Source organism: Aptenodytes patagonicus, chromosome 1 (assembly GCF_965638725.1).
Source record: "Aptenodytes patagonicus chromosome 1, bAptPat1.pri.cur, whole genome shotgun sequence".
In the NCBI taxonomy this organism is placed as follows: domain Eukaryota; kingdom Metazoa; phylum Chordata; class Aves; order Sphenisciformes; family Spheniscidae; genus Aptenodytes; species Aptenodytes patagonicus.
Genome location: NC_134949.1, coordinates 56,367,330 through 56,393,467, shown reverse-complemented (window position 1 = coordinate 56,393,467; position 26,138 = coordinate 56,367,330). Strand labels below are relative to the sequence as shown.

Genomic DNA, 26,138 nt, shown 5'->3' with positions numbered 1-26,138 from the left:
GGACTGAGTTTTAACCCTGGAGACATAAATGGGACGAAGATGAGGAAAAGCTGGAGAGTTGTGTGTTTCTATTACCAGCCTGTAGCGGGGCTGAACTGATCCCCCCGAAACTTAGGTGGAACTAACCAGATACCTGTGCCAAAGGAAATAAATTACAAAGCACCAAAGGAATAGGTCATTGTATGACCTTCACTCATGCATTACACAGTACACTGCTGCGTGTGAGCTGGTCCCTGCAGCATGATGAGGAGGGAACTGCCTGTCCGGCTGTAGCCCCGCCACAGCACAGACTGGCCAGGATCCATATGGCTTGGTCCTTTCTTTGATGCAGCGAACGCTGATCACTTCCTGAGACTAAATACAGGATTGGGCCAGGTGCTAGCAACAGTTTCTGCTTGTAGCTGGAAAGCGGCCATTAATTTCACTCAAGCGCTGTTAAAAGCCCGCGACAGTGGCCAGCATTCCCAACCGTGAGGAAAAGCACATTGTTCTGGCGTGCACGAACAACAAGAAGTTTGGGCAAGTGCTGAACCTACCAGAATTGCCTGTTCACAGCTGTGTCCAATGTACACCCACAAGTAAAGGCAGACACACACACATGCCCACACATGCCCCCACAGCCAACTCCAGGGAAAGCATTTATTCAAACAAAAAGGCTGCTGCTAGCCAAGGCAAAAGCAATGCTGCAGAGACCACAACAAAGCCTCTTTACTGCTGGAGTGTTTAACACCACCACCATCCAAAAGAGAAACACCACTTGGTGCAGAGAAGAGCTGCAGCAACTCAGTGAGCCTGATTTGCAGAGTGCGCTTCAGAGCATTCCCTAGCACGGCAGCTCTGGACTTGCTGCCTTGTCAGAGACCAGCTCAATCCCCCATTGCTGGAAAGCCAGCCAGCGGCAACACACAAGGATTCACAATCTCTTTGACTCCTCTAACCCCCGACTTTGCGGCGTACAGTTTCCTCTGTCTGGCAGCAGGAGCGATAGGAAAGCCAGCACAAGCGGGCCGTACCTCTGCCAGCATTTTTACCACTGTTGTGTGTCGAGTGCCTCTCAGCAGGGCTGGATGATGCCGAGGTAAAAGCTGCCAATGCCCTCGCAATGTTTCTACCCGTTGAACTGCTCTAGGGAAGAGAACAATCAGCGACTCGAGGGGAAACCAGAAAAAGAAAGGTGTTGATACCACCGTGGGGAAGGGAGGGGGCACTTCTGTAATTCCCTTTCACCAGCAAAATGAGTCTGCCTCAGAAATCACACTGCTTCTGCTCTTTTTCTGTTCACCTACTGGAAAGGTTCCCCGGGACTAAATTATCATCATATGCCTGATGCGCTCTCGGGGGCTGATGCTGCGTGGCTGTGCCTCAACCTGGCGGCATTCCCTACGGCTCCCCTTCACAGACTCCCTCTTACAGCCTGTGTGGCAAGCCGGGGCGAGCGGGACTTCGCCTGGAAGGACTTCTTTGCCTTCTCAGGCTGCCACCTTCCAGGAGGACGTCCACCTGGCCGAGCCCCGGGCAGAAGAGGGGCAGGAGCTGCCCGGCTGACAGCAGAGCGGGCCATGTTTCGTCCACTCGTGCAAGGGGGTAAAAGCTTCCCCCAGGCAGCTCACCCGCACCGGGAGGGAGAGCAGAGCCGCCTCGGCTAAGGCGGAGGGACGCCCGCCCCGCCGCCACAGAGCCCCGGCCTGGCTCGGTCGCGGGGCGGGGGCTGAGGGGCGGCGGCCGTTGCCCGCCAACCCGCGCCCTCGCCCACAAGATGGCGCCGTCGCCCCGGCCGCGCGGCGCCGCCGGCCCCGCTCCCGCCCGCCGGCGGGTCCCGCCCCGGCCTCGGCCCCGCGCCCCCCCCCCCCCCCGACCCCGCGGCGGGGCGGCTGCGGCACGGCCGAGCCCCGCGGCCAGCGATGCGATAAGCAGCCATGGCTGTATTTTTTTCCTTTCGGGGCAGGTGAACACTCGCCCTCCAGCTCACCCGCGCAGCAGCAGGGTGCTCTGCCAGCGCGGCTGAGGGTTGTGCCACCTGCGTTTCGGCGCACGCGAAACGCAGATACGGGGCCGGGCTCGTACAGGTCGCTCAGAAAATGAAGTGTGCGAAAAGCCTGCGCTGTGCTGGGCCCGTCCTCCCCCTCCCTCCCTCCCGCACCGGCCCACCGCCACGGTCCCAGGTCAACCGGGGGAGCCGCCGTGTTCCGCAGCCAGTACCGCCCGGCGTCTCCTCTGCTCAACAGCACCGCAGCCGTAACCCCGGAGAAAACGAGCACAACTAGGATCCATTTAAGGCAAAATTAATGCTAATTAACCGTAATCAACAACTCGGAGAACAACATTTACTCAGCAAGCTGCAGGTACTGCAGTAGCGGTTCGCCTGTTAGGCGGGAGCAAGCAGAAGACGGGGTGCGGAAAAGGAAAATAAACCTTACTGCAGGCTCTGTCGGACACATGGCCCTGCTGCAATGGGTTTAATCCATCCCCGCTCCCAGCTGCCTGCTGCCCTCCTCGCCCCGCTCTGCTGCCAGAGGTCGCTGTCCCCGCAGCAGCCTGGACCTGTCACCCCGCACACCCCTCTCGCCCCACCGCCGGCGGTTCCCCTCGCAACCCCAGCCCGCAGCCTCCTCCGGCAACGGCAGTCGAGCGGCGGCGGCTGAGTCACTTCTGCTGAACCCTTTCGGGGGCAGCAGCCCCCAGCCAGGGGGGCGAAGCGCGGGGAGCCGCGGGCAGCGCTGCCTCCAGCGCCTGGCACCGTCTGCCCCCAGCCGCTTGCAAAGCCGTCCCTCCTACGCCGAGGGCGCTCTGGAAACTCCTGCCACTGCTGGTGAGGAGCGCAGTTTTATTATGAATGATACTTCTCAGCTTGCAGAGGCCTCCTGGCACCGCATGTGGGCCCCCGGCTGGGCTCTTGCTGCAGCAGGCGAGGAAGCAGAGATGCTCTGTACACCGATTCTTCCTGAGAAAGCTTTTTACATACTTTCCACGACCAGCAAAGTCCAGGCACCTATTTCATGCTGCTAACCGGTGATGCTGCACTAGTCAAGGCTCCGGTGACGGTGTTTAACTTGCCGTGGTTGCCTCAGCAGGGGCAGGCTCAAATCAGTGCCTCTACAAACAGCTGCTGGCTGGCTGCTGCACCCCAAGGGCGTGCGGCTGCCATCAGCGGCCCCGGCAGCACGCCTCCGCCGGCTCCCGTGGGAGTACGAGAGCAGAGAGCAGGAGTCACAGGCGCACAGCCCTCCCACGGCCACGGGATGCCTCACCAGCCCTGAGGTGCCACAGCCAGGCCAGGCCGAACTTTCTCACATTAGCAGCAAAAATGCTGGGGGCGGGATGCTGGCCAGGAGCAGGGCACACTGCTGACAGCTCCCAGCCATGCTCTCGTAGAACAGGAGCCCCCGACCCCTCTCCTCGCCAGCTGCATGCCTTGAGGTGTGTACATCATGCCCTGAAATCCTCCGAGTGAAGGGCTGCACATCCTCTCTGTAAGGGGCAAAGGGTGGGAGGCATGCAGGTTTGGCAGGGGCTGGGTCCTGCGCGGGGCAGAAACAGGGAGGATCGTGTCGGACAATGTGGCAGTGGTTGCAAGGGAGCAGCAGGACCGGTCCCTGCCAGTGACAGCCTTGCCAGATGGCCCTTCTGGCCTCGTCTGCACAGGAAAGCTGCTCTGGCCTCAGCAAGGCCAGGTTCGAGCCAGCCGGCTGTGCCAGCCCTGGCTCCCCACACCCTGGCAGGGAGCAGCTTCTGACTGCCTCTGGGTACCCAGGCCTGCCCCACGGCTACCTTGAAAGCCAAGCTCCTTCCCCCCAAGCTCATCCAAGGAGACCCTGCGCTCCCCTGCACCCAGACCACCTCATTCCCTCCCCTGTTCCTCCCCTCGCTTTTTTCTGTGGGTTTTTTTTTTCCCTTTCCTTTTAATGTCTTCCCTACTTTTTTTTTTTTAGCTGGGACCCTTTCTTCAGCCTGCAGCAGCTTTCCTGTTGTGGGGCATGACCCTCATCACAGCGACCTCGGGAACCAGCACGGACCCCTGCAGCGGACACATGCGTGCAGTTGCACCCCAATTTAGATTGGCATGGCTTTTCTTGTGCACACCAGGCCTCTGCCAGCTCCTGGGAGGAAGGCTGGGAAGGGATTAAGTAGCTAAGTGTCTCACTGGCAAATGAATATTGCTTCTTTTCCTATTAATTCCTCAACTTTGCTTTTATCATGAACCATGGAGAATACACAGGCTGATACAGCTGTTATAGCACATTCTCCTAGGGTGGAAAAACATCTTTTCGCCACCAAACCCTATGCTGGCTATCCAAACTAAATAAAGCATCCTGGCAAAAGCATTTGCTGGAAGAACTGCCTCTCTGCTGGGGTTTTTGCCAATATAGAAATGTGTTTCGTTCTGTCTTTCCTCCCCACCCCCCAATTTCCCACCTGCCGTCTACATCTCTGGCTGACAGGACTGCAGGACAGGGATTTGTAGTTTTGGCCTCATGCAAGAGGATCATCATTGGGTTTTATTTTTCAAACCCTTGCAGAGCACTGCTGAGCCTGCCGGGAGCAGCCAAGGCTGCTGTGGGGCAGGGAGAGACCTGGCAGGGGTTTTCTGAACCTCTCTGTGGGTTTGGAGGTTGGGAACTGAGCCCGAACCCACTCCAAACCCTCCAGTGAAAGCGGTCTCTCCTGCCTGGAAAACTGTGTGATGGTAGATGTGGGTCCAACGGAGATGGGAAATGCAGAAAACCCTGGAGCGCAAGAGGAAGCATGTCCTGTCTGCACGGAGACACAACCTCAGTGAGAAAAGTGCATGGAGGTAGAACTAGGTGGATACCATAGCGGGGTTCAGCCCCCATCTCCTGTGGCTAAATATATCTCCACTTGCTCTTTATATATATATAGATATGTATGTATGCATGTATATACACGTACACACACACACATTTTATACCTAGCTACTAATACTTGCTGAGGTTTCCCTAAGGCAGCCCCCCCTGGGTCCCCCTGTAGCCCAAGTAGCCATGTGGGGACCCTCTACCGCAGCTGGGCCCACGGCTTCTCCTGCAGACCCTCTCTCCCCACTCTGCGTGCGCTGGGGAGATCCTTCCCCACCCCAGTGCTGCTTCCTTTATTATCTCTGCCCAGCTGTGGTTTAGAAGTTGTTTAAATCTCTTCTAGGAACAGATAGAGATCGCAGTTACCCAGAATCCAAAAACGCAGACAGCTTGAAATGTGGTTAGACTCTGCCCTACTTTCATTGAACTGAGAGCAAGGCTCTGCCAAGGTGCTCAGGGGAGAGAAGAGGAGAAAAGGAGAAAAGAGAAAGACCCATCTCAGCAAACCGCCCCTTCTTCCCGCCCCGAGAAACAAACCTAACCCGTCCCCCAAAGCCTGCTGCATCTGTTCGAACTGCACTGCCTCTCCTCCTGGTTTGCCCAGGACTTGCAGGCGAGCAGGGCATGGAGACATGAAGCCTGGGAGAGATGCTTTCCTGCACCGAAACACTTGACGCAGGCGCAGGCATCTCCCCAGGCCAAGAGAGGCGTGAGGGTTTTGCCAAATCAGGGCCACGAGGACAGCAACGCAGGGAGTGCTGCAGATTAAGAATGAGACGCGTCGGTAGAGTTTTTACCGTCCACACACTCACCGACAGCTTTTCCCCATACTAAGTTGCTCCAAGGCCAGGGGAGCCGCAGAAGTGGAAGAGCCGCCTGGGACTTCCCTCCTGTGAGAAATCCCCTCCCCGGGAAGTCCATGCTGGGTTGCAGAGCTGCTGTGGGGCTGTGCCATGCCTCCGCAGCGAGCACGGCTCCCTTGCACCGTCAGGCTCCTGTGATGGTAACACTTCCAGGAATCTGCAGTGGCCTGGAAAGGGATATTGCTGAAAAAATGCCGGGAGGCCTTTTTCCTTCTCTCAGGTGGTGCCAGCACACAAGGATGCATGTTTCCCACGTTCATTTTGCCTGGGGTCTGATTCTGGTAACCCCAGGCTTTTCTCACAAGCCCTGATGGTGTTCAGAGGAGACAGGACTCAGGTGGGGGAGAACAGCTTGCAGATACATACCTCCGGCTCTATGACTTTCTCCAAAGTAGAGAATATTTGCTAAGTGATTACACCTATATTCCTCCAGCTTTGGAGCAGCACATAGACAGACAAGCCACTTGCAGCTACTAATATTTTAAGGGCGTTGCTTAACCCTGCTTGGAAGGGCATGTGTCAAAGCAAGGATCAGAGCAGCAGCAGGGTATTTTTGCTGGTGTTCTCACTAGTGGTAGCAACAGTGAGGCATTTCAGGAGAAGGGTTTGCTGTAGTCAAGGCCATAGAGAGATGCTAAAGAAGGTATCGTCTGAAAGATAATATAGTCCAAGATCATTACGGTATTTATTAACACCATTTACAGGGACTGACTTGAACAGCCTTGGAAGGAAGAATGAAAAAATGCCAGCAAACACATTATGTTCTCCTGCAAGAAGTTTTTTCATCCTATTGAAAAGCTTTGTTAGAAAGAATGATGAAAATGGTAATAATAAGGCACTATAATTATACCTGATCCTTCTATAATCTCTCTCTCCGCAGAGTTCTGGAGCACTTTACTGCTATTATTGGATTTGAACAGTCCCATCTGGATAACATACGACTGATTTGTTTGCATGGCTTATTTTAGGTATTTCAGCATGTACGTTAGAGCTGCCTTCGTATCTGGCCAATTCCCTGCACAGTCTGTAAGAGCAGGAAAAGATCTTCAGCTCCTGTTCTCCACCACCCCTCACTCTCCCATCACAATTCCTTGGAGAGCTCTTCACAGCAGTCCAAGGATAAATGGAGTCCTTCCCCACCCAACCCAGTACCGCAGAACAAGGGTTACAACCTAGAGGATCGATACTATCTAGAACATCTGGATTTGCACCTGTATTATTTTAGGCTTGAGATTCAATGAATCCCAAAACAACCCTCGGCGCACCTAAAAGTCTAGCGGCAAGGACCTGGCACATACCTTGTGCTAACGTACACGCTCTGCAGTCAGAATAGCTGCTACCTTTCAGGCTGAAGCTTTCAAACGAAGGGGTCTGCTGCGTGCGCGTGTTCCCAGCACACACAGAACCAGGGAAGGCGTGACGGATGCTGGCGTCTTTCTGGACTCGGCGTTACTTGCAATGCCATCTCAGTTACAGTGACGCTGGCAAGCTCTCGCCGCAGCTCCCATTCCCCGTCGTGTCTAAATGAGCGAGCAGCTCCATCAATGTCAAGAACTTTGCTGGCCCCTTGGAGGAGCTCTTGGGTGTGAAGCTGGGCACTTGCTACTTCACTCTGCCAGGGCCAGGAGAAAACAGACACAATTTGAAATAATTCAGCCCACTTTAAAAATGTTATTATAAAAAAATGAGATTTTTAAAAAATTAATAAAAGCATGATACAAAAACTATGGTTTACATAAACTGAACTGTTTTCAGTCTGAAATTCACAGCAATTTTTCACTAGCTTACAGTGCAGGGAATGTCCCTTTCAGACTGAACCCCGATAAAACTTAACAAACACAAGTTGCCTAGCTCTTTTGTTGCTCTCACTGCTTTTTAAGGGATTTTTTTTTTCTCCTGTGAATTGGAGCAGGGTCTTCTGCATCCCTTCCATGTCCCACCTGGCCTCATCAGCATGGACAGGTGGGGTTTCCAGTGCCTGCCCATTCCCAAGGCTGTGGGCGCATTTTGTTGAGGAGTTTAAAATGACCCATTAGTCCTGCCTTAAGTTTTCCCCCAACTTCATTTTTGGAGCATTACATCCAGTCTCCTCGCTTTCATTCTCTTAGATTCTTCAGAGCCGTCTTTGTCAATTTGTTTACTTCTGGTTTATTTTTAAAAGACAAACCCCCAATGGACATAAGCTCTCAAGTTCCTTTTGAAAATGCTGTCTTGCCTGTAAGTGCTTTGTTTGTGATCCTCTCCAATCCTTTAGGCTATTGTTTACGAGCTGGAAGGCATCTGCGCTTGGGCTAATCATGCCGAATGCCAGCAATTCCCCCAGCATGATTTGTTGCACAAGCCGGTGGGAGCAGGGTTTGTTTTGATTACGTTCAGTGTGGAAAACCCACATTTGCTCACATCGGCCTGACAAAATGGGGTGGGGGCCTAATCCAAAATCTTCTGAGTGGAACAACAATCTGGTCATTGATTTCAATGGCATCTGGGACCAGCTCGAAGGTCAAGAGCTCTGACACAAGGGTGGTGTCTTGGGAAAGCAGGTAGCCCAGGAGCCAAAAAACCTTCCTTTAAAAGTGTATGCACATTGTTTGCTCTGGGTTGGATGAATCAAATGCAGATCTAGGAGGCTGCCAGTGCTACACGGCATTTTGCAAAGTTTTTTCAAAGCTGTGCAGCTCCTTTCTGACATGAGGTTAGTCGAGCTGGGACCCCCCAGCCCTGCTCCAACCAGCACGGCTGGGCAGAGCTGTCCCAGCTGTCACCTCGGTCTGATGCTGGCCTCCCCTGATGCCCTCAGCTGACAAGTCAGTCTCTTTCATTCATTCTGGACGGTGGCGACATTTTTCTCCCTAGCCTGTGCTGGTGCTTGCCTCCAGGCGTCAGACAGATGTCCCCATTTTTCTGTTCATGAAAGCTGGGAGGAAGTGACCGAAGGCTGCTCCCGCTGGGGCTGCCATCAAACTGCTGCTAGGGCACACAACCGCATGCTGTACGGGTGGGTGTACAGGTCTGCCACGTGCAGATACTCCCTCTGCTTCGAGGGGCCCCAGCACGGGTACCAGGAGCTCCGTGCGCACCCGGAGCTCAGCACAGGAGCTACACAAACACCCGGCTCTCAGCACAGCTATCCCCTGCTGAGCCCTGGGCTGCACCCTGTGCTGTTGAGCCTAAGACTGAGCTTAGGCTGGCTTGTTCCTGCACTCCTGCCATAGCAGAGGTGTGCCCAACGAGACACAGAGCTCAAAGCTGGACCTGGATCCCATCTCTCCCCTATTCCCTGGCTCAGCATTTCCTGCTCCAGAGGTGCTCCATTAATCACCATTAATCCCTTTTTGTACCCACGAAGAGGTTAGCCTCGCCAGTGGCCTGTGGCAGGGACTTCCACAGCTTAAGCTATACATTGCGTGAAGAAATGTCTCCTTTTGTGTCTTCTGAGTTTTGCACTTGAGTATTTAATCTGATGCCTCCTTGTTTTTTTAAGAAAATACACTTACTCGGTCACCTACTCCATGGCATTTAAGCTTCACAGATCTCTGCCGCAGACCTCAGCCATCTCTTTTCTGGCTGAAAAGTCCTACTCGATCGAGCCAGCCCTTACACGGGAAGCATTTGGAAATACTCTGCTTTGCCTGAATCAAAACCCCAGCTCCACCAGCCCCAGCTGAGATCACAAGGCAGCGGGAGCACACAGAGACCCGGGCGGCTCTGCAGGGAGGCATCGGGAGTCACAGAGCAGCTCTGCCGCATCTCCCTCTCCCTTTGACACCCGCTCTCTCTTTGAACGCTGCCCTCAGCAGCCCTGCCTTTGCACCAGGCAACGGCGCAGGACAAGCAGAAAGCTGCAGTGCCTGCAGTTATTATAACTTTACAGATACCAAACATCTAAGGAATTGGTGCAAAGCGAACTCAATTAGACAAAGCCATCACATTCCCCTAACCAAGGTATCCTTGTAAATTAAGGGGTTTAACACGTTTAAAGACTAATGATGCAAATACACATTTTGGGAGGGACATCAGGGCAAGGGTCCAAAACTGAGACCCAGCTGTGTGTACACAAAGGGTTTTATTTTGAAGCTTGCCTACCTAGGAGGAGCTCATTTCCAAACACTGAGGATGCCTAAATGTTAATACATTTTTTGAAATGCTTTTGCACAAACTTGTGTTTTTTGGTGAATCCTGATCCATCAAGGCAGATCCCTAATGGCATACAGGCCCTTATGTCAGAGGTAATCAAGTAGTATTACAAGAGCTGCTGGCTGTGGGGCCCCTCCTGTGCACACACATGGGTACATATGGAAGTTATTAACAAGTTTCAGCGAAGGATTTTGGGAAATTAACCCCTGGGGCCCCAGAGCACCGCTAACAGACAGCTAGTCAGGAGCAGATGAAGAGCAGTTTCCTGCTGGATGCCTGCAGCGCGTTGGGACCGAAATCCAGGCCCTTCGCAGCCCGGTGGAGGAAGCCCCTCTCACAAGGACTAAACTTTTCAACTTCTGCTGTTAGGAAGAACGGTTGAAAAAAACCATCTGCAAGGCTGTATAAGTTTCCTCAACAAACTGAAATGAGTCAGCTGGAGAAATGTATAACATAACATATAAAAATGCAAACAATTTTCTTCTATTCCCTGAATGGCGCTCAAGAGGTTGTGAGGAAGTTTGTAATTTCTTTATAAGTCCCTTTAGGAGCCACCAAAAGAAACATTTGGATGTGGGCCACCAGGAGCTGCTCCTATATGGCAGAGGGACCTGTTCAGAGGCAGGGTGATTAAAGTGAACGTCTCCCACTCGTTAATGAAAGCAGCAGGACGTCGTTTGCAGTCACCCTGTGGAAGTAAACTCTTACGGTTTTGCTTTGTACACCTTTTTCTCAAGAGTTGAAAAAGGTTTCTCTTCCAACATCCAAGCAGAAAACGGAGGACTCTAAAGCCAGCCACAGCCAATGCACTTTTCACGTTCCTGTTCTTCCCAAATTGGTTTCCTTTCTTGCACCAATCCTGATCTGCAAAGTGACCTCTCCTCAGGAATAATGAGGACACTCACCCATAATATGCTTTAAACTTTCCTAATATAACAATGCTTGGCAGTCATCCACTGCTTTTCATCCACAGATCTCAAATCAATTCGCTACAGCCCTGCATGGAATTGACTTACTTGCAAGACAGAGATGAGCACTTGCTGTGCAATTAAAAAAAAAAATATATAAATGAACAAAATAAAGCAGACTTTATTAAAATCCAAAATATTTCCTCCTCCCTTGGTGTGATTTTCCTAAGGCACAATCCTGGCTGCAAACAGGGCTCTTCCCCAGCCCCCAGCCATACAACCCAAGATGCTCGTTTTCGGCCAAATGAGAATGGTTCACAGCCAGGTCAAAGCAATCTACTTAGAAAGCTCTTCCTTCAGCAACTGTAACCACGGCCATAAAACAGAAGCATTCCTGTGCTCAGTTATAAACATGGAAGAAATTAGCCCACTCCTTCCCCCCTCCCCGGTTTCTGAAGGCAAGGCAACCAAGGTGCCTCGGTGACAACACCCCCAAGGAAGAAAAGGAGCGAGGGGATGGGCAGCGTGCCCAGGGCTGCAGACCCGGTCCCACTCCTCCCGCAGCGGGCAGAGAGGGAGGGCAGCCATGCGGCTGACCACGCTGAGGCAGGGGTTTACACCTGAGAGCCAGGGCACGGTCCCAAAACACAGGTGCCTGGAGCCACCTGAGATGCCCACAGGGGCTGGCAGGGCAGGCGTAGGAGCTACAGGAGACTTGTGCGCTGCCAGAACTCTGTCCAAAGAGCATTGACGGTGAGCAATGGGATGGTGCCCAAGACCAGGCCAAATCCATGGCAGGCAGCAGCACCCAGAGCACGTGCGCGACCAAGGGGCACTCCACGTAGCATGGGGAAAGTAAGAAGGACGTGGTTTTCCATCCACCAACATGCCACAGCACTTGGCTGGTGCTGGCACCATCCCGGTCCCTCTGCAGGGGGCTTCGCAGGCACAGCACCTGCAGTGACAGCACCACCACCCCCATCTCCTCCATGGCTAGTCCCACGTTGTTCAGGGGAAGGGACCCCAGGAGGTCTCTAGTCCAACCTGGGGGGCTCACACCAGGGCCAGCTCCAAGGTCACACCAGGTTGCTCCAGGCTTGACCCAGTTGGGTCTTGAAACTTCTAAGCGTGGAGACTGTACCTCTCTGGGCAACCTGCTCCCCAACCGGACTACCCTCATGGGAAAAAGGGTCTCCTCATAGCCAGCCTGGACTTGTTTCTCCCCTATGTCTGCCGTGCACCACTATGGTGTGCCTGGCTTCTTGCTGACCTCTGCGTATGTACAAGCAGGCTGCTGTTAGGTCCCTCCGAAGCCATCTCCTCTCCCTCAGCCTCTCCTGAGGAAAGTGCTCCAGCCCCCTAAGGTTCTTGATGTCATGTCACTCCCCTGACCTCACTCCAATTTATTACATTTTTGTTGCATCAGGGAGCCCCAAACTGGATGCAATACTCTAACTGGGGTCTAAAGAGCGCTGAGTACAGGGAGGTAATCATTCCCCTCATCTGCTGGCGGTGCTCCTGTTAATGCAGCCCAGGATGCTGCTGGCCTTTGCTGCCAGACAGCCTGCAGGATTCCGCTTTGCTGTCTGCCAAGACCCCCGGTCCTTGCACAGGTTACAGTGCTCGGATAGGGCTGCTTCAGGAGCTGGAGATACCAATAGCCCTGAGCGACAGGGTGTGTGTTTGAGCAGGGGATGCACAGGGCTATTTTCTCAGGGTGGGTCGAACCCCAGCCTGCCTCGTGATGCCGCCTGGGGTAACGCAGGGCACCCCAGCCCTCACCCAGGCCATCACAGCCTGACTCAGGCATCCGAGGGCTCCAATTCACCACCTGTAATGGACCCAGCGACGAGGACAGATGCAATCACCTGCTTAGCTTTTTGCCCTGTCCCTGCATGAGATTACAGCTCCGGTGGCAAGCAACACCATACCCACACGTCAGCCACCACCGTGCACACATACCCTGTGACAGTGAACAATCCCAGCTCGTGCTTTTGCACTGGGCTGAGAGCCGCAGCAGCTGCAAGGCTACCCAGCTGCCCCCAGACTCCCTGAGACAGAGAGGAGCAGGCGGCAGAAAGACGATGGCCACTTCTCCAGCACTTACTTAACTACCTCTGTTCACAGGCCAGTGCCCCGAGATAGGAGGCCAGGCACCTTGCCGTCAGCAGAGCGACAGAGCCCTCCAGAGAATAATTCAGTGTCCCAGTTAGGCTCCTGTGATGAATCACGCCCTGTGTGTCTCTCTCTGTGCTGACCGCACGCTTTGGTTCCTCAGATAAGATACCTGAAGCCAAAAGAGCAAATTCAGAGTAATCTCTCTCCACGTTCAGCTTTTTTTCCCCGTACACGTCTGAAGGGGAAAGCCAGCATGAGCTCAGCAGGCTGCCCACCTGGCTGTGGATCCTTGGCGGCACGCAAAATGGTTTTACAGTATCTGAATTTCTCCTTTCACATAGCTGTTTTCAGTCACTTACTTCAAAGACGTCATACCTGCCTGCATCCCTGAAATGAACCATAGCCCTATTTAAGCCGACTCTGTTTCTCTCATTTGTACTCATCCTCACCAGTTTGAGTTCACTGATGCTGTGCCCTGTTCTAGGATCCTGAATTACTCACGTTTCTTTCAAACACTCAGTACAAATTTTAAGGCACTAAAAATAGTTCTGAAAATCTCACCCCTACATTTTTAGGAAGTATCTTATGTTTAGAAAATTCTTTACTTGATTACACTATAAGATGAATTAAGTTTCTTGTTCCCAGCTAGGACCATTCATTTATATCCTGGCTTTTGGTCTTTATAAGAAATTCACTTGTTCAGTTTCAGTTTGATTGCCATGTCTCAGCACTAAACTAACCAGGTTTGCAACACTACAAGGGAATGAAAATATCGCCACGTATTCATTGACTTTTAAAAATAAGTATAAAAACATGTTTATTAAAATTTTTAAAAGTCTTATGTAAAAACTCTTCTGCCTTTTTTGAGGCAAAACCAAAACATCTTTTTATGCTCTGTAGATGGCAGCAGCATACCATCAGATGAGCGTAAGAAAAGGTGCTGGCTCCCATCTGTTCACACCCTCCCAGGGCAGACCCAACTCTCCAGACCAGGGTTACCTCCGCAGGCATACCATGCTTTTAGCATAATGTAACCCATCTGCACTCCCAAAAATCTGTTCAAATAAAGCAATGCAAAAGCCAGTGAAGCTGCACATATCGTACATGGCTGCAATGGTTTCCCTCTAGTGCAAACATTTGCCTCTGAAGTGGCTGGGAGGTACCGCATTCGTGCTGCAAGGAGCGAAACGTGCTCTCACTCCGCTATGGTTACATGGATATCCGGTCGGCACAGGGGTCGTGCCCACCGATGACCAAGCTGCACTGCTGTGGGACTGGACTCAGCCATACCACTTCATGAGGGCAGATCTGTAGCAGAAATTAGCTTAGGCACTTCGGGATAGAGGAAAACACAGGGCTGACCTGGGAGGACAAGCAACTCACCTTCTTCTCATGCTTATAAATTATAAATGGAGCAAAGAGCAGGACTTGGCGGGGGCGAAATCTCTGCTCTTCAGGTTGGCTTTACCCCAGGCATCTCTGGGGAAGGCCACACATGCTGTGCATGTACGAGGACACAGCTGTCACAGCCAGCGGGTTCAAGCCCTGCTCTCCCTCCCCTCCCTCTCCCAGCAGCCAGTCCAGCCCCACCGGCATGGCGTGCGTTCCACCAGCCACGTAACAGGCACCTCTCTTCGTCTCTCCACGCACATGGCATCATCTCCTAGCCCAGGACGGAGAGGGGCTGGGGACAATGCTCCCCCCCAACCCTCCCCTTCCGCCCGGGGGTGAGACCACCTCCTCCCTCGGGTGCATCCCCGAGGAACCCCCCAGCCCTGCTCCATCCCCCATCGCGGTGCCAGCGGGCAGGCTCCGGCAGCACAGTTCTCGCAGCGTGGGTACTGCCCGGCGGCTCCGGCACAGGGGCTCGGAGAAGACCAGGGGGGTTCCCCCCATCTCATCGAAGTGCAAGGGGTTGTTCCGGGTCCCTGCCACCACCAGCTCCAGCAGCCGGACCACGCAGTCCGAAAACCAGTTCTTCAGGCGGAAATAGCCCTCCTGGAAAGAGATCCGAAGGCTGACAGGCCCCGTCGGCATCCGCACGCTCAGGCTGAACAAGCAGTTCCCCTGCGAGCTGTCCCGCACCAAGTAGGTGCCAACGGGCTCCCGCTGGAGCTTGGCGTGAGCCTCCCCCACGGACAAGGGGCCCCAGTAGAAGTCGCTGGCCTGGAGGATATTGAGGGATCGCTCCAGGACCTCCCACTCACAGCTGCGAAACATCCGGAAACGATCGGGCAAGCCGGGGGGCGCGGGGCTGGGGAGAACGCTCCGATGCTGCCTTTGCGGATGAGAAACAGTGGAGTGCGTGTTGTGCAGATCATCTGGCCTCCCTCTGATCATCTCTCAAAGAGCCCATGGATCCTGGAAAGATGCTGCCTTTACCACGCTTCCTCCTTTGCATCCAGCCTGCAGGACAGAAGGAGAGTGAGGCAAACCCAATACCTTCTCCTAACTGGGCAAGTGAAGACACTTCACAGGGAGAAGACAGCAGCAAGAGTACCAAAGAGGGCACAGGGACTTACTGTATGTCCCTAACCCACAGCTGTAGGAACAACCAAGGAAATAAATGCAGGAAGGGCTCCGGCTGGGTCCCCACCAGCGCAAGGTAGCACCTTACAGAGCTCTGCATCCATTGGGTTTCCGTGATTCACAGCTAGGGGCTCCCCAGCACACCCTTCAGCGGGCTGGTTTGAACCTAGCAGATCTTGGTATTTCGAGATTTCCCTCTGTGGAATGTTTAGGGGCTTTTCAGAGTGGCTTTGAGACTGGCAAGGGGAAATGACACCCCAAATCAGAAGGGAAAAATTTCCCAAAGCAGGAAAGTATCATTCACTTTGTCATTCAGTGAAAGGTGGAAAGGTTTCCTCACACCTCTCCAACCCTTTCTCTGGACAAAAGGACAGACAACAGGACTTAGAAGAAGCAGAAGGTGGGAGTGAGCCTTTCCCACCAAACCCTATGAACCACTCCCTCACCCCAGGACATGCCTGTTTCACTGTGTCAGGAGAAAACAAAGGTCTTGGATCAAGACCCCTTCAAGAAATGTTACACCATCAACTTCAGGGCTGCAACTGCCACGAATGAGACCGTTTAATGCCAATATCAGACACTGCTGACATCCCAGGAATGGTTGTGCTCAGGCCCTTCCAGCCCCTTAACTTCAGTTTCTGCCAGAGGGACATCTCCCCCGCCCAGCAGACGATGCTGCCCTCTCCCAGTCACCATCCTCCACTCATGTGCTGCATTCAAAGTGCCCTCCCTTACTGTCACGACCCTGCTCATCTCCTGCACCTGGTGGTATCACCAGACTGTCTGTTTTCAGAAATGCAAGTTCCTGAACCCAGTGTTGCCATCAGCCATGCAAGTCATTTCAATTACACAAAAAAATACATATTCTGCATGTGTGCGTGTGTATATATATTCATAAACATAAAAACCACAGCCCCAAGCCAGAGGCTCATTCTGTGTGAGAAGCTGAGCTGTTACATACCACTTCCCCAGGCCTGACAAGTCAGTAGCTCACCGCCAAACCCTGCCCTCGGTCCCTTGACATACTCCATTAACCCAGTCACACTCACTGACAGCACAGTCGTGCTTGGAGCAGAACAGACTGCTGACAGGCAGCCTGCAGCAGAGGAAGAGATGTGCTCCTCTGTCTCCGGCAGTCCCTCCGACAGACTTGCGGGAGCATCGGGGCTCGTAGCGGGCAAGCAGCCCCCCAGGGAATGTGCATGGACCTGAGGAGGGCTTGGTCTGGAGGGAGAGCTTTAGGTTAGGCTTAGCTTCTTGTGAGGTTCCCCTTATCTCGCACCCTTCGCCGGCTATTCAAAAGCCTCGCGGCTCCTTTCGGTGCTCATGCCAGCTGGACAGCCGTGCGGAGCCCACTCTGCGCCCGGGGAGAGGACATGGAATGGCAGGGCCCAACGTCTTTCACTCACACAGGCACAGTAGCTTTGGAAAGGAGGCATCTGCCCGGCAATGCCTTGCCTACAGTCATCTCTTCTCTCCTAACATCTCTCAATACTTAACAGTAATACCAATTATGTAGTTGTCAGGCAGGTCTCCATACTTAACAGTAATACCAATAACGTAGTTGTCAGGCAGGTCTCCATACATGGAGCCATAAACACCCTTTCCAAGAGCAACTTGGGAAGCTTCTCCAGTTTCTAGTCCTCTGCTTTGCAGTCCACAAGCCGCTAACATCCCTGGTACCGCTCTGAATGCTGCCAATCTTGCCCTTTAGCTACGCGTCACCATGGGAGGGAAATTCCACACTTAGAGAAAGGTGGGAGGGGTAGGAAGGAGTTAATCAAGTTGGGTTTTTTCTTTTCCATTTTAAAAAAATAAAAAGGCAGCAGTTGAAAGCTGCTCAGATGGTTCAGCAAGTCAGAATAAATCTTAGGGGAAGCTGATTTAGTGAGCAGAACACAAGTAAACAGAGTCGCCACGTGCAGTGACTAGGGCGGTCTATCACCACTGAAAACTCAACACTGTAGGTGCCACAAGAAGTTGCAGCATCTCTGTCCCTTTCCTTCTCTCTGCTGGGCGAGGAAGCTGTAGAGCCCTCTGACGTTAGCTACTATAGAAGGTCATACTCCTGCCAGCTGCCTCCAAGGCTGCAGCTATAGCCTCGATGGAAGCGAGAAGGAGCCTTGCTCCCACCAGCAGCCACTCTTCCCAAACAGCAACTTCTCTTGGGTCCAAACGGAAATTTTGCCAATCTCATGGGTCTAGGTTGGAAAATAAATTCAAGCAGGAAAACAGAAGCAGGCAGCTGTCTTTCATTTCCAGGCTAGTTTTAAAAATAACAAACAAATAGATAATTTGTTTAAGGCTGCAGATGCTATTTGACAGAAAAGAAAAATAAACTTGTTTGTCCCAGTTCTCAACCTTGAGTCATTCTCCCAAGTCCTTTAAGAAAAATCCACTGCTACTAGAAGTCTGACTGACTAAGAACTGAGACTGTGTCATCGTTTCAAATTCAAAGTAAATGCAAAAATAGCACCCTCACTATTTGTTCACTTGGTTTGAAATCTACATATGGGTCAGAGCCTCAGACGGTGTGAATTTGTTTAGCTTCAGTGACCCATTTCCAACAGATTACTACCTGGCCTGCAGCACAGTATTAGTTATATTAATATTAGCTCTAGAAGTGCTTCCTGATATTACCTTTAAGGTTCACTTTTAATGGGTCAACAGGTCATACGTATACATGGCCTCCCATGTCAAGGAGGATGAGCAGACTCTCAGGATTAGGAATAAGCCAGCCCAAGGGTGTAATGAAATATACATGCATAATTAGTTCTGCTTCTGATTTGCCACACCACAATTTGCTTTCCCAACCCCCCCTCCAAAAAACCCCAACGCCCATACATGTTTCTACCTCCCTACTGCAAGACAGTCAGAACAGTGCTCACAGCCAAAGCAATATACCCTAAAAAGCTGGCATCCCACTAATTAAAAGGCTGGATAAGTTTCCCCAGACCTTCTGATTTACTGTAAGTTCAAGAGCTTTTCAAAATAAGTGCTCTTGACACAGGGCATTTTGCTTTCCTCCTCGCTCACTACCCAGGCAAAGCAGCGTATTTCATATAAGGAGACAATTCTAGTAAACTAGGGGACTGTACGCAGCCTCTGGTGTCAGCCAAGCCAGCCCTGCACCCTGGGGCTTGACAAATCCGGCGTGTTCAACAGCAGCTTCAAGTACTCAGCTATGATTTGTTCTTGCACTCTTCCTCCAGGACTCTTGAAAGAACTTACCTCTTTATATTTACCACCCATAGGGATGAGTTTCTGGACGTCAGGCCTGGAAGCGGTCCAAATTCAAGAGCTCCGATGCGGTACTTCCCAGTTTTTGCAAAGCTTTACTTAAGAGCAGATCCATCCTTTGAAAAGAAAGACGTTCATCAAACAGATGACTAAGCCCATTAGTTCACCATAATGTGGATCTAAAATACAACAAATCTGGGGACAGGTTGTCTGTCTCAACCTCTTTGACCTGTATTATTGTAGAAGCGTGTATACAGCACTTCAGATAGCAACAGAGACAACAGATTACTGTTGTTGTTGTTGTTATTATTATTATTGCTACTTCTAAAGCCATGAGCTGATTAGGTCCAGACAGCTCAGAGATGGCCTAAGGACAAATGCAAAGACCATAAAGTTGCCATCATCTTCTGGAAGCAGGAACCATAAAACCCAAACATTAAGAGATGATGGCAACAGGAATAAGCTTTAGGATTCAGAACAGTAAACTCAAACTTGTGCTCAATGCAACGCGCAACATTTAGAGTAGCTTATCTGAAATGGCGCAGGTAGCCATTCGCTGCTAAGTTATCCGAATAGCGACCTAGTCCGTTCTGGCCCGCGCTCTTCTGCCCTGCTTCCCTGGCTCTCGAGGCTTTTCTTTCTCACCTTGCAGATGGAAAACTAAACCCGCTGACCTGGTGGAGCAGCAGAGCATCACTTGTGCAATTGCCTATCCATCAGTGGATGCATCAGCAAGCTGAAAAAACGAACCCAGGCTTCTGCACGCCTTTCAGAGGCAATCCCCGTAAGGGCTTCACTTATACCTATGCTCCATCACTCAACATCACTTCTCTGCATCCCCCCCAGCGGAGCCCAGACCGGGCACACACCTCACAAGCCACATTGACTTGCAGCTGGCAGAACTGCGGGTCTATCCCATTATTACACTACCCACTCCATTCAGCTTCAACATCTCCCAGTTATCAATCCCGCAGTTCCCAGAGCAGTTAGACGGAGGTTGGGATAATTTGGAAAAGCTCTCCCTGAGGTACCCTGCAAGCCCTTGCAGCAGTGTCCCATTCCAGGCACCAGCACTTGAGCAGACATCTCTTGCTTGCACGTCTGCATCCCACAGAAACGCGCTGCCTACTGATTTGTGGCTGGAGAGGATGTTTCAAAGGAAAGCTCGAGCAAATGGCTGGAAGAGAAACCTCCCTGGTAAGAGCCAAGCACGCAGCGCTGTGTTTTAATGGTGGGCCAGCCTGGTTCCCACAGCCGCCACCGTCTGCCACACACTGGCACCGGTTTAAACCACGCTGTCACCGCCACGATGCATGGCTGCACAGCCACACCAATGCCCCTTGTCACGAGCACCCTACCATAGCCAAGGCGACTGGGGCTGATCCAAAAAGGACTCGCGGAGGGGGAAGGGAAAGGCAGGAGGCGCACAGACAGATGTGCGCCAAAGAGCACAGAGGGAGCTGTGGTTAGGCGAGGAATGTGGTGCAGCTCAGCTAAGAGGACCAATGTTAATCACAGCCAATTTCTCCAGCACAAAGCAGGCCTAGGAGGCGTTGCAGTTCCCTCTATCTTTTATGCCACGGCTATAAATAGTTTGATGCGAGGCTGCCATTATGTCCGACACATGAGGGAATATGTGGAAAAAAGAAAAAAACCCACACCACGCATACACACCCCAAACCAAAACTGTGTTATCCTATACAACCAGCATTCAACAAGGATGCAATATTTAATAAAATAAAATAAGCTGAGGCAGCACACACACTGTGACAGTTCCTGCTTCCACGCAGTAGAGATGCCAAGTAGAAGGATCTGCATGCGGGCTCCAGGAACCAGCTGCTGAACACCTTGCAAGAGGACTGGTCTTATCAAACCCTTCCCAACATTTTGGGGTTGGAGAACATACTTCAAAACCCACAAATAACTTCCCATGGATCTGATATTTAGGTTTTGTACTTCTTATCGTATTTTTCTATAACGTGTTTTCTGCGTTAACGTGATACTGATACAGGCTAAAAGGTTTTTACCCCAAGAAAAGCCACAAGACAGTGTGATGTGCGCCAAGCATTCCTCAAGGCAGGGAAGTCTGCAAGCATGTTTGGTTTCTGCATAACATGCTTCAAAAGAAAGAAAGGTGGCAGTTTACAGGGAAAGCTAATTGCTTTTGCTGGACTAACCGACAGAGCTGGAAGAAAGACCCTGTTTTCAGGGTCTGCTCCTCACACCTTGAAAATGCTATGCACATTCAGAACAAGTACTTCCAAATGAAACAGCCCATTCCTCATAGAGATAGCCCAGTGTGAAACTGTAATCCTACCATTTCAGAATAACAGAGAAGCCATATCGCTTCCCTGAACTCGAAGGCCACTGTGCAGTAGCCACAAGCAACTACAGCTTGTTCCACAGCAAGTAAAACTACTAAAACTACCAACTGACTTCTGGCAAAGACAGCTTCTATCAGAGACCGAATTATTTCCCGCCCCCCTCCCCCTCCATAACTGGGGAAAAGAGAATTTAAAAAAAAAAAGTGAGAAAAGGAAATCAGTAGGGGTTACTGCTAAGTTTCAAAGCTGCAGCTGAGGCTATCCTGCCATGGCTTAAGGAAAGAGAGTTGTTGTTGCTTACCTCTGGCCAACACAACAGCATTTTTGGTAAGCGAGGGAAGTCCAGTCGCATTGCTCCTGACCCTTGCAGTTTCATAGCGAGCAGCCATCCCTACGAATGTCGGTGCAGCAGAGCTACATGAAGCCTCAGCCCTGTGCTCAGCTGGGGAAGCAGCCCTCCAGGAAGGCGGCCGGGGGTCTCCCCAGTTTGGGTGCAGAAATGAGGAGATGGGGAGAAGGCATGATGAGGAAGAAGAAAGAGGCCAAGACAACACCAGTCCCTCATGGTTCCCTATTGGAAACGCTCTGTCCCGTCTCCCCGCCAAGAGGGGGATCAGTGGGAAGCGGGTAGTGATGCCCGGGGCTGCATCCTCTCCCTCAGTCGGGGCAGAGCTCTGCATTCACCAGTCACGGCTCCTCAGCCTCGCCAGCTGCCCCTATCCCCAGACCAGGTATGCTTCCTCCATTCCAGCCTCTCTCAGCTAAATTGACTTTTTTCAGTTGTTCCAGCACCCTGTTTGAAGAAACGAGTAAATCCTGAGAAGCGAAGGCCATCAGCGGTCCCTGCGCTGGCTGTGGCCTCTTATCAAAACCATCGCATTTAGCAGGAAAGGAATTCAAAGAAGCAGCTAACTCTAAGAAATAAGCAGTGTCTGCAGCTAAAACTGGTTCAGTATCATGATCAGAACTAGGATCTTAGAGAAGACTCCCAGGCACTTAACCAATGTGAGCCAGAGCACAGAGGCACAAGGGAGAGACCCTCACTTGGCTCTTAAGAAGGACCAGCTTTAGAAGATGTGAGAGGCCATTGAGCAGTACCAGTTACCCTGCCGTCAGAGGAAGGGGCGAGGGTCACAAAGCACAAATGCACCACAACACTAAGTTTTATAATGGGGGATTTCCAACACACAAAATAAAGAAACTAGTCCTGAGAGTCAAAAGCGAAAAGAAAAAAATATTCAGTCATGAGAGGTTATTTAGGAAATCTTAAAGTGACAGAGCATGCAGACCTCCCACAAACAATGGAGGAGAGACACTGCCTAGCTAAGAGGACAGGCTCAGGGGACAACACAGGTCACACCGCAGGTATTAGCTGTAGGTGCAACAGCTTGCAAGGGCCTCTGCCATGGATCAGAGGCACCAAACACATACACTACAAAACCACAGTCCCTGCCCAAATCTCTCTACAACCTCAATAATCCTTCAGAAGATGAAAAGCTAACCCTGGTGGAGCCGATATAAAGGAATATAAATTACTGATGGTAGGGAGCAAATTTACATGAGGATGGCTGTCATGAAACTGGGACAGTAGGTAGCCAAGATAAACTGAAAATGCCATTTGTTTTCTGGTTTTTGTTTTGTTTATCAAAACCAGAAAACCTCTGGGGGAATCATTTAGTTCCCTGGGATACCAGCAACTGGGGACGAGGATACTGCGGAAAAGTTACATAAGCAAGCAGATATTCTTTTTTTTTCTTGCACAGGATGCTGAGAAGATTCCCCAGTATTTAATGCTATTTAACCTGAAGGGGGGGAAGGGGGTGCTCTATTAATGCTATTTAACCTGAAGGGGGGAAAAGTGACATTAAAGAACATCAGTGGGACACAGTGGACTATACCCAGGGATTTTGAAGGAATTTGGAAATGGCTGGTTAAGATGCAAAGAGAGGTGCTCTCTCAATCAAATCAGCTGCTACTACCAAATGCCAGAGGGCTGCAAGTGTTGTAAGGAACATTTTTTTTGACAGGCACTGCTAATGCAGGAGCAGCACCTGGCTACCTGACTGTGGGGGAGAGGCAATCCCTGGATAGGGCTCTCCATCAGGAAGACGGTATCTGAAGCAGCAAGAGCTGCTGGGACACGCTTTGCGCTTCCCTAAAGCCTCCATGCCAGAAGCACTCCAAAAAGCGAGACACGGTGCACGAGGTAAAGAGCCAGCAGCACCCCAGGACCTGTAAAGCAGATGGACACAAGACAAGGAGCAGTCACGCCCCAGGGCGATGGGAGGTGGAGAAGGGGTGTCCTGAGGAAACCAAGGCATTTCAGCCCCTGCACATCCGATCACCTCTCTGCCACCCTCCCAGCCACTGCATCTTGCCCCCGGATCGACCCAGCCCACTTTGCAGAGCGTCTCTCCCCATGACAGGTCGGTGGGTACAAGTAGCCCAAAGCCTCCCCCAGCTCAGGTGTGAGTGGCTCTCTTCCCCCCGCCCATGCAAACACACACATTGACCCAGGTCCCTTTCCAGAAATCGTCTCCGCATCTTCAAGCTGCCATTGCCCATGACACCTCAAACATGGGAGGTCTAACCTTGCCCTGCAGCAGGCAGCTTCCAGCCTCATGTTACTTAAATCTAGACAGCCAGCTGGAAAAGCAGTGAGCCCCCTCCATCGCCTTCCCAGGGCGAATGGTGACAAAATCACTTCACTCTCTCTGGGCCAGAGAAGTCAGAGGTCACTCAAAATTCGGCAGGCTGGCAAGCACCAGGAGGCCAGGTGAGACTCTGTCCTCACAAATGCAAGTGGATGCAGACTTCTAAGAAAACAAACTGGGTCTATATTTCAAAGAGCAATAAATGAAGCGGCGCAGCTGACGAATGAGCTGAGTAAACGTGCTGAGAGTTCGTTAAGGAAAGCTCTAGCTCCGAATGCAAAAGCAGTCATTAAAAACCAAAAAGCAAACACGAGCGTGAGGCTGCAAAATGGATGGGTGGGAACCTAACAGTAATGTCACCACCTGAGATAATATGTTCAGTTCCAGTCACCTTAAATAAAAACAGATAGAGTTGAAACAAAGGGGATGGGCCTAAAAATGGGTGATAAGAAATCACATGTAAGTGTTCAGACAGAGACTGGAGAAACTTCATGCTCAGTTTAGAGAGCAGACAGATACAAGGGGATGCAAGAGAAAGATACAGTACAATCGGGCTGTTCTTTTTAAGCTCTTTCCTAAAACTAGAAGAGAGGAAGTTCAAAGGTGACTGAGATTGAAAAGTAACTAATTTTAAAACTCATAAAAGGAAAAACTCCAATCACATACACATTAAAATGCTGCTGCTGGGGAAAGTGAGAGAGCTGATCTGAAGAGTCTCATTTCTCTTCTTTCTCAAACGTCTCTGCTTTGTCTCTGTAAAGTACCCACCATCCTATGCTTTAGCAGACCTTAGGCAGATGGATCCAGCAGCAAAGGGCTGGGTTTTTTTAGCATCATTTTTTTAAGCCACCCCTTAACCATTCAAACTTTACATAAGACTAAGGGGAGCCCAGCACAAGGCAAAAACGTCCTTTAGTTGTGCAAAACTGAAGAAGTAAACAAAGGTTTATAAAGCTGCTACAAAGAATCAACTATGGACCTGCTGCAGAGTAGTTAAAGCAGCTCAGCCCATTTTTTTCCTCATTTTTTAATGACTAAAAAGAACCGCACCTCTCGCTTTTATGCGCTGACTTGAATATTGGTGTGCATCCTACACAAAAGGCAGATTTCAGTGATTACTGCTAAAGCAGCTCAGAATCAGAAATGGCTGTGGCAATGAGGTTAGAAAGAGACATTCCCTCGGTCTCAGCATCCCCTTGAGTGGGGCTCTTGGTCCATCGTGTCACTTAGCCGGGCCTCGGAGGATGAACATAACTTCTAGCAGTGGGAATTGGAGAATGTTTCTCCAGCTCCAGCTTCCCTCTTTCCACATCCCAACATCTCTCACCAGAAAACAAGGAAGAACTCAAATATGGATGAAGAATAACATGGATGAAGAATAACATTGCTGGTCTGTCAAAGAGCATAATCAAACCATTCCTGCGGGCATTTGCACACATCACCATGAGCATGCTGTCCCAGGCAAACCTATGCCGACCTCCCCTCAGCTTTAGCAAGGCACCTTCAGCAAGCTGCGCAGAAGCCCAGCTATGCAGTTCAGATTGCAGGAATGGGAATGGAGGTCTTTGACATTTTCCAACTGCTAATAGTCACACTTATTTTTTTCCCTGACAGCCTTATCCTAAGTTTTCAAATAAACTTTGCTACTGAGGAAGTAAGAAAGTAGATCCAAACTGTTTCTGAACTGCAGAATCACACACAAAAAAAAACCCCTGTTGCACAAGTCACAATCTGAAGTCAAAATTTTTCTTCAGCATTTGCAGGGGATGAGGGGGAGGACAAAAACTCTGTGCTTAGACAAAGGCAACTGAATGCTGACAGCTTAACCCAATTTTGCCAGCCACAGCTCCCAAAGAGCCGATGTAAAGCTAAAGCAGGCTATTTGAAAACTTAATATTGGCACCATTCAATTCTTTCCCTCATCCTTCGCATGTGTTTGCGAACGAGCAGAGGCACAGAAAGCGCATGGGGAGCAGGAAGGGAGAAGGCAGAGAGAATGTGCATTATCAAAATACCTTGAGAGCAGTTCTTGGAAATGTGCAGCCTGCAAGCCTGTATCAGACACTCATTTCCTGTGAAGTGCACACAGGCCTTTTCATTTCTCCACTGAAGAGGACGAAAATAAGGGGGCAGCTCTAAAGTCTCTAAAGACAACACAAAACCAGCATTTAGCGATTTTACTAAAACTGAATTAACATTTTTATACTATCAAATACCTATTGAACAGAAGCAGAGATTCCCAGAAGTTTAAACAGTAGGACTTTCTACATCTCTCACTTCTAAATCTTAACTTGAAATCTTGCACTTGGTCGGGGGGGAAATGAATTTTACTCAAGTCATTTTGACCACTCACTAACACAAAGCCACCAAATCCTGCTACATCAAACACCACTGCACTTTTTTTTGGTTTTTTTTAAGGGTCTGAGACAGATTTCAGCAAAATGGTGAGCTAATAAATACCTTACTGAGGCAGAAGGCTGCAGGATATGCACAAATGCAAACCAGAAGAGCAGGCAGTAGTGAAGTAGACTGGCAGGATAGAAGGGGGTAAGTTGAT

General features: G+C 50.9%; 1 protein-coding gene across 1 annotated transcript; it reads right to left on the bottom strand.

Moving 5' to 3' along the window:
• Positions 1 to 14,490: 14,490 nt before the first annotated feature.
• Positions 14,491 to 25,662, bottom strand: LOC143155737 (suppressor of cytokine signaling 1-like). The gene is made up of 3 exons (XM_076328697.1): positions 25,597 to 25,662; positions 18,595 to 18,719; positions 14,491 to 15,240 (listed from the first exon to the last, which is right to left on the bottom strand). Exon 3 carries the CDS (start codon positions 15,172 to 15,174, stop codon positions 14,491 to 14,493), a length of 684 nt encoding a protein of 227 aa, XP_076184812.1. The 5' UTR covers positions 15,175 to 15,240; positions 18,595 to 18,719; positions 25,597 to 25,662.
• Between the last annotated feature and the right edge of the window lie 476 nt (positions 25,663 to 26,138).